Source organism: Panthera onca, chromosome E1 (assembly GCF_046562875.1).
Source record: "Panthera onca isolate mPanOnc1 chromosome E1, mPanOnc1 haplotype 2, whole genome shotgun sequence".
NCBI classification, from domain to species: Eukaryota; Metazoa; Chordata; class Mammalia; order Carnivora; family Felidae; genus Panthera; species Panthera onca.
Genome location: NC_138352.1, coordinates 8378124 through 8390307, shown reverse-complemented (window position 1 = coordinate 8390307; position 12184 = coordinate 8378124). Strand labels below are relative to the sequence as shown.

General features: G+C 51.2%; 1 protein-coding gene and 1 long non-coding RNA gene across 7 annotated transcripts in view; both read left to right on the top strand.

Annotated features, from left to right (window-relative positions):
* Nucleotides 1-12184, top strand: part of SLC39A11 (solute carrier family 39 member 11) — a 424573-nt gene that overhangs the window by 171797 nt on the left and 240592 nt on the right. For 4 of the 6 annotated variants that reach the window (XM_060645541.3, XM_060645534.3, XM_078438226.2 and 1 more), the window contains one exon: nt 11652-11793. In XM_060645541.3, coding sequence (XP_060501524.1) covers nt 11652-11793 — 142 coding nt within the window. The remainder of the gene's footprint in view (nt 1-11651; nt 11794-12184) is intronic. The other 2 variants (XM_060645535.3, XM_078438227.2) reach the window with 1 other exon arrangement.
* LOC132687390 (uncharacterized) lies at nt 2443-7441 on the top strand. The gene is made up of 2 exons (XR_009614075.3): nt 2443-4593; nt 4915-7441. It is a non-coding gene; the product is annotated as an uncharacterized LOC132687390 (long non-coding RNA).

Genomic DNA, 12184 nt, shown 5'->3' with positions numbered 1-12184 from the left:
CCCTTTCCAGCCTTTTCAGCCGGCTTCCTCTGGGCCGTAAACTCTGGTCCCAGTTCCGTCCGGGAAGCCGTGTGTCTCAGCCCTGGAGACACAATCATCAGGAGGCAGACTGTTTTCAGAAACAGTTGGCGGCTTCAGACCCTGGTGGTCAAGCCCCCTGGGGGCCAGGTGCTGCTGAGCTGGTGGTGGTGCCTTCCCACACCCAGGGCCCCCGCCGTCGCCCTGTCCCCGCCTCTCCTACCAGGCCGCTCCCTGGCAGGCCGTGAGGAAATCGTGCTTTGCCCAAGTGGCTCCGGGGACAAACGCTGAAGCCGTGTTGAGGCCTCAACCCCGTTGCTTCCCTCCTGGTCTGTTGAAGCTGGTGCTTGTCTGTCCGATCCCCTGGACCGGTGGCTGACGGTTCAGTGGCCCCTGGCATGGTGCTGAGGGCACCCTTGTCCCTTCTGATGACCACCTCTGTGTCCTGCTTTCCATTTGAGGCCATCTTTACCAGCAATGAGATTTCTAGGATTTTTCTCTTGTTGCCTGGAGACGCGGTTTTCAGGTGGGGCCCTTACCCCGTAGAATCTCACGTTAGTTTCCATCCATCTACACCCGTGAAGTGAGTTTTCATGGGCCGTTGCATGTAGGTTCGTGGTTCCATAGCTCTGGGATTCTACCAGGTCTGGAGAGAGAGCAGCACCAGTCGCCCCTGCGTGAACACCACGCTCAGACAGCTCTCCCTGCTGGATGTGGCAGCAGAGAATTGGCACCTAGTGTGTGTGTGTGTGTGTGTGTGTGTGTTCACACACGTCCCATCCTTTGGGTCGATATTGGTGGAGTCACTTTTTTTTTTAATGTTTATTTTATTTTTGAGAGAGAGAGAGAGAGAGAGAGAGACAGAGACAGAGCATGAGCAGGGGAGGGGCAGAGAGAGGGAGACACAGAATCCGAAGCAGGTTCCAGGCTCCGAGCTATCAGCACAGAGCCGGATGCAGGGCTCGAACTCGCGAACCGCGAGGTCATGATCTGAGCTGAGGTCGGACGCTTAACTGACCGAAGCACCCAGGTGCCCCTTGGTGGGGTCACTTCTTGAAGTGTAGGTTGCCTTTAGTACATTCCTGGTTGACCGCAGCCTGGTGTTTGGGAGGACTAGCGAGATTTGGAGTCAGAAGTTCTGGGTGCAAATCCCACACGTGCCTGTGACTCACTGTGACGTTAGGTAAGTTATTAGCTTTTATGACTTAGTTTCCTCAAATGTAAAATGGGGGGTGCGTCAGTCAGCGTGGTACAAAGTACCACAAAGCAGCACAGACCGGGTAGCTTAAACAAAAGAAATCTATTGCCTCACAGTTCTGGGAGCTAGAAGTCCAAGGTGTTGGCCAGGTTGGTTCCTTCTGGGGGTCTCCAGGGAGGATCCATTCCAGGCCTGTCTCCATGGCATGTAGGTGGCTGTCTTGTCCCTGTCTTCACATTGTCTTCTCTGCGGGCGTGTCTGCGTCCAGATTCCCTCCTCTTGTAAGAACACCAGTCAGATTAGATTACAGCCCATCCTAATAACTTCATTTTAATTTAATTACCTCTACAAAGATCTTATCTTCAAATAGGGTTCCATTCTGGGGTGCTGGGGGTTAGGATTTCCACACAGGAATTTTAGGGGTGAAGTTCAGCCCCTCACGGGGGTAATGATGCTGTCGGTCTACATCACAAGAAGATACCGAGGATCCCATGTGATAATATAAGAGGGCATGTTAGGGACGCCCGAGTGGCTCAGTCGGGTAAGCATCTAACTTCGGCTCAGGTCATGATCTCGTGGCCCGTGGGTTCGAGCCCCGCGTCGGGCTCTGTGCTGTCAGTGCTGAGCCCGCTTCAGATCTTCCACCCGCTTCTTTCTCTGCCCCTCTCCTGCTCGCACGCACGCTCGCTCTCTCCCTCTCTCAAAAATAAAGAAAGAAACATTAAAAAAAGGGACATGTTAGAAGCTGAGCATGGTGTAGATAAGAGGCTTTGCACAAACAGAGTTGCTTTCTCTGACATTGGTTCCGGCGAGTCTGTCCCAGCAAGAGGTGCTGGATGGAGTCAGCTTTCCGGCTGCTATTCTAGAACTAGAAGCCTCTATCATCTGTACAGGGCTCCATGAAGTCATTTGGTCTGAGCTTGGCTCCCATGTGTAATCCGTCCGTTGAACCTGTGCTCAGCAATTAGCCCTCAACAGCCAGCTCAGCACTGCCGGGCACCCACTCCATCGTCAACACGAACGCAGCCCCAGGCGCTGAAATCGAGCAGTAGGTTATAAAAGAGTCACCCTGGTGATTCAGATTGTTGGCATTATTTGTTTCTGTAGATTATCATCTAAACGAAAATACAAAATTAAAAATTTTTATTTTTTATTTTTTATTTTTTTTACATTTATTTATTTTTGAGAGGCAGAGAGAGAGCACAAGTAGGGGAGGGTCAGAGAGAGAAGGAGACACCGAATCCGAAGCAGGCTCCAGGCTCCCGGCCGTCAGCACAGAGCCCCACGCGGGGCTCGAACTCACAGACCGTGAGATCGGGACCTGAGCCGAAGTCGGACGCTTAACTGACTGAGCCACCCAGGCGCCCCCAAAATTAAAAAACTTTCATATTAAACTTTCGGGCCTCCGAGAACGTGTCCTTGGGTCCCCACCGGAGAAGCGCTGTTTTGTGCGAACAAGACCGAATTGTGGGTTTAATCCAGAGCAGTTGTGTATAGGCTAGGTCCATGGAGGGCTGCGTGCCAATTCACGGGCTCCCTGATGTTGGGTGCAACATTTTATGTGTCTGTGCACATGTGCTGTGGTAGATTGTGAAAATGGCCACAGAGTCCTCCCCCGCTGAACATCCATACTCTGGCAACATGACACTGGACCTTCCAGTAAGAGCTACGGTCGATTTGTCCACGCCTCCGCTGGTCACTGACTTGCTGTGGTCAATGGGGTGGTAGCAGATGGAATCCAGGCAGAGACTTGCATAGCACTTGACGTTGGATGTCACCTTATCTTGCTGAAATCCTGAATTCACTGTATGAACGGGCCCAGTGTAGGCTGCCAGAGGATGACAGGCCACGTGGAGAAGAGCCCTGGTTTCCCAGCCAAGAGTCAGACGACTGCTGGCCGGCAGGCTGTGGACTGCCGGATGCACGTGCCGTCCTGGGCCATTCAACCCCTGGGCGAGCTGTGAGTCCCGGCGATACTGACTGAGCCTAGGCCGTTGACCGTAGACTTACAAGCAATAATAACTGTTGTTTTAAGCCGCTGAGTTTTGGGGTGTTTTGTTATCTAGCAATAAATGTCTGATACACATGCACTTTTTCTTTTTTTTTTTCTGGGAAGAGTAATCTTGTCTTTTAGCAGATTTCTGGAGGGATCTGATATCCTTCTAAAGGAGAACATAGGTAAGAAAAAGTTGTATGAGAAAACCCAGCTGGGGGTTCTCAAACTGTTGGACAGCGAGAAAAGGCTCCTGTGTGTATTTGGGTGTATTTTAATGGGTGTATTTTCGTGAATTCTACGACTAAACCTAGAAGTAGGTTAAGAGTGATGGATATTCACTGAGGATTAGAAAGAAAATACCTCATTATACGTAGGTACTTGTATTCCTTTAGAATCATATTATCATTTTAAGGAGAAGTTCTATTTCGAGTTATAAGAAAACGCATCCCAGTTTGGAAAACTCCTCCAACCCCCCCCCCCCCCCCCCTCGGTCAACCATGCTAGCAAAAGACCCAGCTCTTTGGAGCACAACCATACCGTCGCTTACCTGGGACAGCTATTGGAGGGCTCTCTTTGCAGGCTCTTGTAGAGTTGTGTCTGTGCAAAGCCGTGTGTTGCTTTAAAATCTGTTTTATATGATTAAATAGGCTTGATTACGAATAGTAATTTGGCATCAGAAATAGGAGAAGGTTTCGTCCCTAAAAAGATAGTGAGTAATAGCATACTTGCGTAGCTTAAATATAGCCAGAGGTCCGCAGTTAACTTCTGCCATCATGAAGCTCCGGGCTGAGGTCGTGGAGGAGAGAGGGAGAACGGCGGAAGGCGTGGCCTTGGATGGGTCATGGGCTTCAGAGTGGAAAGGTCTCCCCTTCGAGGCAAGAGAGCTGGGCTGCCCCGCTCTGAGCGTTCCTGCCAGGAAGAGGAATGGATTAGCCTTTGGGTGGCGGGTCCCAGGCCAGACGGCTGCACATCCTCACGTGGCCTCGGGGCTGATATCGAAGACCTCATGCAGTCATCAAGAGGGCAGATGGGGGGGGGGGGTTGGGAAGCCCTGCTTCGTGCTCTTAGCTAGAATGTCCTGAGTGCTCTTTAGCCTTTTCTCTCCCATTCTTCACGAATCCTTCCCCCTTCCCTTCTTTCCCACGGCCTCAGCATTTTGTGGTCACCTGGGTCTTTGTGTTGCATGTTATGCAACATTTCCCCCGCCCCCCCTCCTTGGAGATTTCATAGTGTTGTTCATCCCTTCCTGGAAATTAATGGAGTTAGTGAACACTGACACTGTCCTGTCTCTCACAGAAGAGCCAGAAGACACAGCTCCTGCTCTGAGAATCCTGTGGCTTTGACATAGCCAAGGACACCGAAAGTGACCGTGCGCAGTTTGGTAACTGTTGTGACACAAGCATGTGTGGGATGTCAGGGGAGCGCAGGGAGGGAGGCGTAGTGAATCCAAACTAGACTGGGCCTATCTAGGAAGGCTTCGTGGAGGAGGGGGCTCAGTCTTCTTCAGCCAAGATTTTAAAAGTATTAAGTATCGAGTAATCAGAAGCTTGAAAACCTCCTCGCTGGCCACTGATTGGATGCCGTGCTGTTGCCATGGGGAGAGGGGACACAGGCTGAGTTAGAGGTGCAATCCTAGCGTGCTCGGGCAAGGTAAACCAGGAGGGACCAAGTCCTTCGAGCTGTGATTCTCCTTGTCTTTAAGGCTCCTGGTTATGACCCATGATCCCTGAACACATTGGCAAACTGAGGTAAGAAAGATGACAGCGTCCTGCCTGAAAGAGACTGAGCGTCTACCCCACCCTGTGTCCCCGTGTCCCTGTTTGCTTGGAGGCCAGCCACTTGTCGCCCTAAGCCAGCCAGCCCTAGGCAGCCAGGCTGCTGCCGGGCTCCCTGGGAGAGAAGGTCATCTATTATGTAAGTGTCATCCATATTCTGGCTAGTGATCAGGGGTGACATTTAATTTTTTTTCCATTATGTGGAATAATTTAAGATTGTGTTACGAGTGTCATTATTATTGCAATTTCCCGGTAATAAAAACAGCATCAATTATTTAATGTCACCTTGCGCGTCTGGGTTAAGTGGGGATGATGGGAGCAGAGGCTGGGCGGGGGAGGAGGCCCAGCCCACGTGGGCTCCAGCTACCTTCCGAAACAGCTTGCCGTGAGTGCCGGTGGGGAGGGAGTGTGGCCCCTCTTGCGAGCCTCATCCCCCTTCTCCGCTGGGGCTGGGTGGCTGGCAGGGGCACCAGTTAATCCTCTGACCTTTCCCTCCACCCTTCATTAGAGAGCACTGACCCGCGGGCAAACCTCAATTCAAGACACTGCACTCCATGGGGCTGGGGTGGCTTAGAGTCAGGACTCCCCCAGCCTGAAAGAACATGTCAGGCAGCGCGCCCAGGAGAGTCAGAGGTTGGTCTGCTTTGCCCTCCCTGACGGTTATTAGTAGCAATGACATCCTAGTGGGAGAAGAACCAGGGACAGGTGGGCACGTTGAAGTTGGCCATTGGAACTTGGAGCAAACCCATGAAGCTTCTTACAGTGAGCTTTGGGGCTTGCAGACCTTTGGCCCCCCATGGCACGTATCCGTATTTGTGCCCTGCCCGGGGGCTGCTGTTTGCTGTTGCGGACTTTTTTGTCTGGATGTGACTACATGCTCTTGGCTACACTCTAGGCTTTTCCTTGTGGGACTGATTTCTCTGGGGCTCTAGAAACTTCAGGCTCGTGCCTGGGGCAGCAAACCCTGATGAGTAGTCCCTGGATGGTATTTCTTAGAGGAGATATATGTATGATTTCTTGAAACCTGTGTGTTTTCTTTTTATTTGAGAGAACTTGAGCAGGGGAGGGGGGGAGAGAGAGAGAGAGAGAGAGAGAGAGAGAGAGAGAGAGAGAGAGAGAGAATCCTAAGCAGGTTCCATGATCAGTGCAGAGCCTGATGCAGGCTTGATCTTACAACCGTGAGATCATGACCTAGACAAAATCAAGAGTTGGACGCTTAACTGACTGAGCCACCCAGGCGCCCCAAAGCCTTTATGTTTCCATGTAAGGCATATCGTGGGGCTGCTTCCTTTCTCCCTCCCCCACTTTTATTTCGTCCTTTCCTTTTCTCTGCATTCCTTCTCTTTTGCTTCTGGGAAGTGCTAATTATTCTCCAGGTCCTGCCCCTTTTGCACAGCCTTTCCAGAGTGAGTGGAAATTGTTGTGTTTGTTCTGAACCGGACACTCGCTCTGAGCCATTAACAACAACATTAGTAATAACAATAATAATTCTGTCACAAGAAGACAGTGATCTCAAGTTCCACGGCCCTTGATGGTGTTGCCTGGTGCCTCCCAGCAGCACCCACCCCTGCTTTCGGGACGAAACTGGATTTGGAGGGGCGTGTAGGGGTCGGGGAGGAGGGCAGGAGGAGGGCTTGGGGGAGGGGGTGGTGCAGAAGAAAATCAAGACTGGTGGCTTGGGAAGGGGCCTGTGTGTCTGGCAGCTTGACATTTGGGAGCTGCAGGGTGACAGGGCAACCCTGAAGGGCCTGGAGTGCCAGGAGCCCGGCTGCAGCTGTCAGGGAGAGCAGGGGGACCCATCCCCGTCTGATGGACGGCTGAGCCGGCTGTCAGGGCTGCAGTGGAGAGCTGAGCAGCTTGCATTAGTCAAATGTCTGCCCTGGAAAGGATCATGCTCTCACCTTCCTGTCCTCGCGGGACCCTCAAGGATTGAGTAGGAAGCACAATTGGAAAAGCTTTGCAGAAGATTTAAGAAAGAAAGAAAGAAAGAAAGAAAGAAAGAAAGAAAGAAAGAGAAAGAAAAGGGAAGGAAGGAGAGAAAGAAGGAAAGAAAGAAAAGAAGGAAGGAAAGAAAGAAAGAAAGAAAGAAGGAAAGAAAGAAAGAAAAGGGAAGGAAGGAGAGAAAGAAAGAGAAAGAAAGAAAGAAAGAAAGAAAGAAAGAAAGAAAAGGGAAGGAAGGAGAGAAAGAAAGAAAGAAAGAAAGAAAAGGGAAGGAAGGAGAGAAAGAAAGAAAGATTAAGAAAGAAAGAAAAGAAGGAAGGAAAGAAAGAAAGAAAAGGGAAGGAAGGAGAGAAAGAAGGAAAGAAAAGAAGGAAGGAAGGAAAGAAAGAAATAAAGAAAGAAAGAAAAAGAAAGAAAAGGGAAGGAAGGAGAGAAAGGAAGAAAGAAAAGAAGGAAAGAAAGAAAGAAAGAAAGAAAGAAAGAAAGAAAGAAAGAAAAGGAAAGCCCCAGAAATGTAAGGACATGCTAACATCAAGTAAAGAAGGCTGTGCTCCCATCAGCAAAGCAAGAGGAGGATGCAGAGAAGGAATTTCTCACTGGGGTCACTCACATGCAGGCCAAGGCCTTCTGTGTTTAAGGCAGTGCTCCCTCCACCTGCCGTGTGAGTGCTCCAGGAGCAGACGAGGCTCTGAGGAGCGTGGGGGTGGGGGTGGGGGGCTGGCAGTGTCAGCCCTGCGGGACGGTCCCACAGATGCTTCCTGGCTTTCCCCCCACCTTCAGGGGCATTATGATAAAGCCACCAGAGCAGGGTCACCATCCCCCACTGGGACCATTCCTGGAAATTTCAAGGGATGTGTTTCTATTTCTGTTTTCCTCATCGGCGGTTGAGAGTGGAGGGCAGGGACATTGAGAATCCCAGAAGGGAGTCTGGAAGGAGCCCCGGGAGGCCGGCCGGTGCCTGGGCTCAGAGGCATGTGGAGAGTGCTGCCGGGGCGTGGGTGTAGACGTCGTCCTTGGCTTCGCCCCGGATGCCCCCCGCAGCTGTCTGCTGCATGGCTCACCCCAGGCCTTCGGAGGCGAGGTGTGGGATGGGGCGCACCGGAGGAGGCTGGGGACAGGTGGAATATGCTGGGTCCTTGTCTCGCTTTTAGAAGGACAGCTTCTAAGTGAAGTTGGAGGGGGGATAAAATGGTAAACGCAGATGGCGGGGAAAGGGGACGCTTGCCTTGCCGTGTCTGGCCTGAAACACGGTCTCCAGAAATCCTGGCGGCTTCTTGCCTTAGTTTGAAGTCTTTGCACAAACGCCACGGTCTCGGAGAGGCCTCCCTCAGCATCTTGCCTGGAGGAGCACGCCGTCTATAACAGTTCGCGACCAGCTGGCACACCTTCAGTTGCTGGGACAGAGCCCGGCTCACGCCGGGAACCCAGCGAGGACTCCGCTGTGCTAGGAACGCCGTGGGAATGGTTGGGCCTCCTCTTTCTCCTTGCATTATCGCTTCCTGGCGCTCTGTTTTATATCCGGTATTAGTTTATTGTCTGTCTCCGGAAGGAGAGTGCCAAGATTCAGGAGCCCAGGGGGCTGGGCTACTTGGACCAGAACCTGGCACAGTTCTGGTATACAGTTGATGCTTAATAAGAGTTTGCCAGATGCAGGAAGGCGAGTGGCCTTCCAAGACAAAGTGGCAGAAGTCTTCCCTTCGCAGTGAAAAAGAGGGCCTGTGAGTTTCCAGCACCACGAACAACATGGGGAGCTTTGGGGCCCTGCCCGTCCTAAGTTGTTCTTTTTTTTTTTTTTTTAATTTATTTATTTATTTTAACGTTTATTTATTTTTGAGACAGAGAGAGACCGAGCACGAATGGGGGAGGGTCAGAGAGAGAGGGAGACACAGAATCTGAAACAGGCTCCAGGCTCTGAGCGGTCAGCACAGAGCCCGACGCAGGGCTCGAACTCACGGACCGCGAGATCATGACCTGAGCTGAAGTCGGCCGCTCAACCGACTGAGCCACCCAGGCGCCCCCCCTGTCCTAAGTTCTAAAGCGTTCCCCAGCCTCCGCCTGTTGACGCTCGGCTGGATCACTCTTTGTTGGGGGGGCTGTCCTGGGCGGCACCCCCCTGGCTGCTGTCCGTTAGATGCCGGTGCCACTCCTGTCCCCCACCCCACGCACACAGAGAAGAGCCCACTGCCAGTGTGCCCTGCCTGGGGGGCAAAATCACCGCGGTTGAAAACCACTGTTGTCGGCTACACCCAGCTCTGCCCAAGCTGCACCTTGCTAAATGGGCCAAGTAACCAGCCTCGAGCATCTGAACGCTGTGGCATTTCTGCGCAACGAAGCGGCTCTCTTTTCATCTGCTTTCCCCAGGTGCGCGTCAATCACGTTGTAAAAAGAAGGAAGACCAAGGCAGGAGAATCAGCCGACACAAGCTCGTAGCGACACGCGTCTTTTAGGGCTGCGGTGGTTCCTCGATGTCAGGGTGAGGTGTAGAATTGGAAATAATTAAAGCGTAGAAACAAAGAGCTGTGACGATATGGCCCACGGCACAAGCACAGACACCAGCTGTCCCTCGGGGGTGCTGACGGGGGGTTTCAGCAGGGGGCGGGACTGGCCCTCTCGAAGTCCCTTCTGTCCCCATGATTCTGTCCATCTGTAGTGCCAGCCTTGACTGTGATATGCTGTGACAGGCTGCCTTGCTTTGTGCTTCTCCCAGTGACAGAGCCGGTGAGATCCTGTAGCCCCTAGGACTCCATAAAGGGACCCGAGGACTCTAATGAGGGAAGCTCAGACACAGCCACGAGGCATCTTTGTTTCCCCTTTTAGAACAAGTTTTAAAAAAAAAAGGTGGGGGGCATCTGGGTGGTTCAGTCCGTTAAGCATCAAACTTAGGCTCAGGTCATGATCTCACGGTTTCTGAGTTCGAGCCCCGCATCGGGCTCTGTGCTGACAGCTCAGAGCCTGGAGCCTGCTTCGGATTCTGTGTTTCCCCTCTTATCTCTGCCTCTCCCCTGCTCACGCTCTGTTTCTCCCTCTCTCTTTCTCTCTCACTCTCAAAAATAAACATTAAAAAAATAAAAAAGTCCAGGGGCATCTGGGTGGCTAGGTCTGTTAAACATCCAACTTTGGCTCAGGTCATGATCTCATGGCTCGTGAGTTCCAGCCCCGCATCAGACTGTGTGCTGACAGCTTGCAGCCTGGAGCCTGCTTCAGATTCTGTGTCTCCCTCTTTCTCTGACCCTCCCCCACTTATGCTCTGTGTGTCTCTCTCTCTCAAAAATGAACATTAATAAAATAAAATAAAATAAAATAAAATAAAATAAAATAAAATAAAACAAGGTTTAACGACTGTCGGCACCCTTATTAACGTGTATCATAGAGGGTGTTGTAAATAAAATGATTAGAATAATATCGCTGTATTGGACAAGTGGGAGGACATGAGGGAGGGATTATGTTTTCATTTGCAACCATTAATTATAAAGAAATAATTGAATAAGCAATCTGAATTATTAGATTCTCTTTCTGATTCCTGATCCACAGAAAACAGGAAGGTGCGTTTGTGTGTGTGTGTGTGTGTGCACACGCGTATGCATGCATGTGTGTGAGACACAGTCAGCCATAACTTTGGTGAGATTCCTTCATGAAAGAAGCTTAAGCAAGAATTTTAGCAGTTGCTTGTAAATGGATGCATTTCACTGGATCATCAGCCTTCTCTCCCATATTAGAGACACATATTTTAAATGGAAACTTCTGTTTGGAACTACGTTTGCCTGGGTTTCAAAAAATATCTGTGTTTTTTTTTGTTTTTTTGGTTTTTTTTTTGCCCATTGCGATGATTCTACTCCCCTTCCCTTAGCAACTAGTATCAACATGTTTGGATGAAAGTGGAGGATGAAAGCCATTTTGGGGGGGACTTACCCATCTTCCTCATTCCCGTCGAGATCTTACACATTGTAAACTGTCAGCAGGGTGGGGGGGGGGTTCCGTGGATGGCTTTGGAAGAGAAGGTTGGCCCCATTATGGATTCATTTATCTGTTCCTACTCGAATATAGCCTCCATGAAAAGCTGTGACTTTGTCTTGTTCCCCAAGTCTGCACGAAGTTGGCGGTAAATAAGGTTTTGTTACATAAACAGGGGGCTCAAAATCCAGACTTTGCCTGGTTGATGTAAAAACTGTCACATTAACTAGTTACAAAGCACAAGGGTGACATGGCTGTCTTAGGGTCTGTCTGGACTTCACACCAGATATGTTGGGTCCCCAGGACTGTCCCTGTTTCCTTCTTTTGAGGTGCTTTTGTTTGGCTCTCTTCCCCTTTTGATCTCATGAGAAATGTGAAGGTGGTCAGTTACCAAGAATGTTGACCTTGTTCCAGAGCGAGGCTGCCGTCTGAGACAACCTGCCATATTAGCTTCTTTCGACAGTTCAGGAACGGAGCCCCTTGTGCCGTTGCCTTGCAGTGATGAAGCGTGGGATGGGGCCCCATCTTTCCCAGTACGTGTTTTTCCCATTTCTAGGATCAGCATCGATCCTCGGACCCCAGAGTTTTTGTCACCCCGAAAGTCCCACGCCCAGAAAGTGAGTTGTCTTCCTTGTGAGCCGGCCTGGCCAGACATCTGGGTCTGGTGCTTTTGGTAGAGACCGGCCAGCTGCGTGGGCAGCTCTGAGCTGGAGGAGTCTGGGGGATGAAGGTCGTGGGGGTGTTACAGTGACATCACTGCTTCTTGTTTCAGGGTGCCGCAGAAGACCCCCCAACGGCCCTGGCACTGAACTTCGCCCCTGCGTTGATGAAGAAGTCTGACGCTGAGGGTCCCAGGCTGCTCTTCCCCGAGAGTGAACTTTCCATCCGGATAGGTAGAGCTGGGCTTCTTTCAGGCAAGCTCCCTGCAGACCCGGGGCTGAGTCAGGCAGGATAGGTGGGAAACGGCAGGTGTTCTGTCCATCCGAATTCCTCACCCCGCAGTTGGACGGCGCTGAACGGGTGTCTGGCCCCATGCCTTCCTTTCTTGTCGTTCTCCAAACCACCTGCTTCCCTCACAGGAGCTCACAGTGCCTTTCCATCGTCTTTCCAGCTTGGCTGAGTGGGCAGGGACCCCTCTGATGGGGCAGGGCTGGTCTGGGTCACAGCATCTGGCGTTTGTCCCTCCGTCTCCCCATCCCTGACAGACCCTAAATGCTCCTTTCCACTCGTGTGACTTTCATTTTTTTTTTTTTTGATTCATCTGGGAAACTGTGGATGTTTCTCTCACTGATTCAGTTTGGAGCC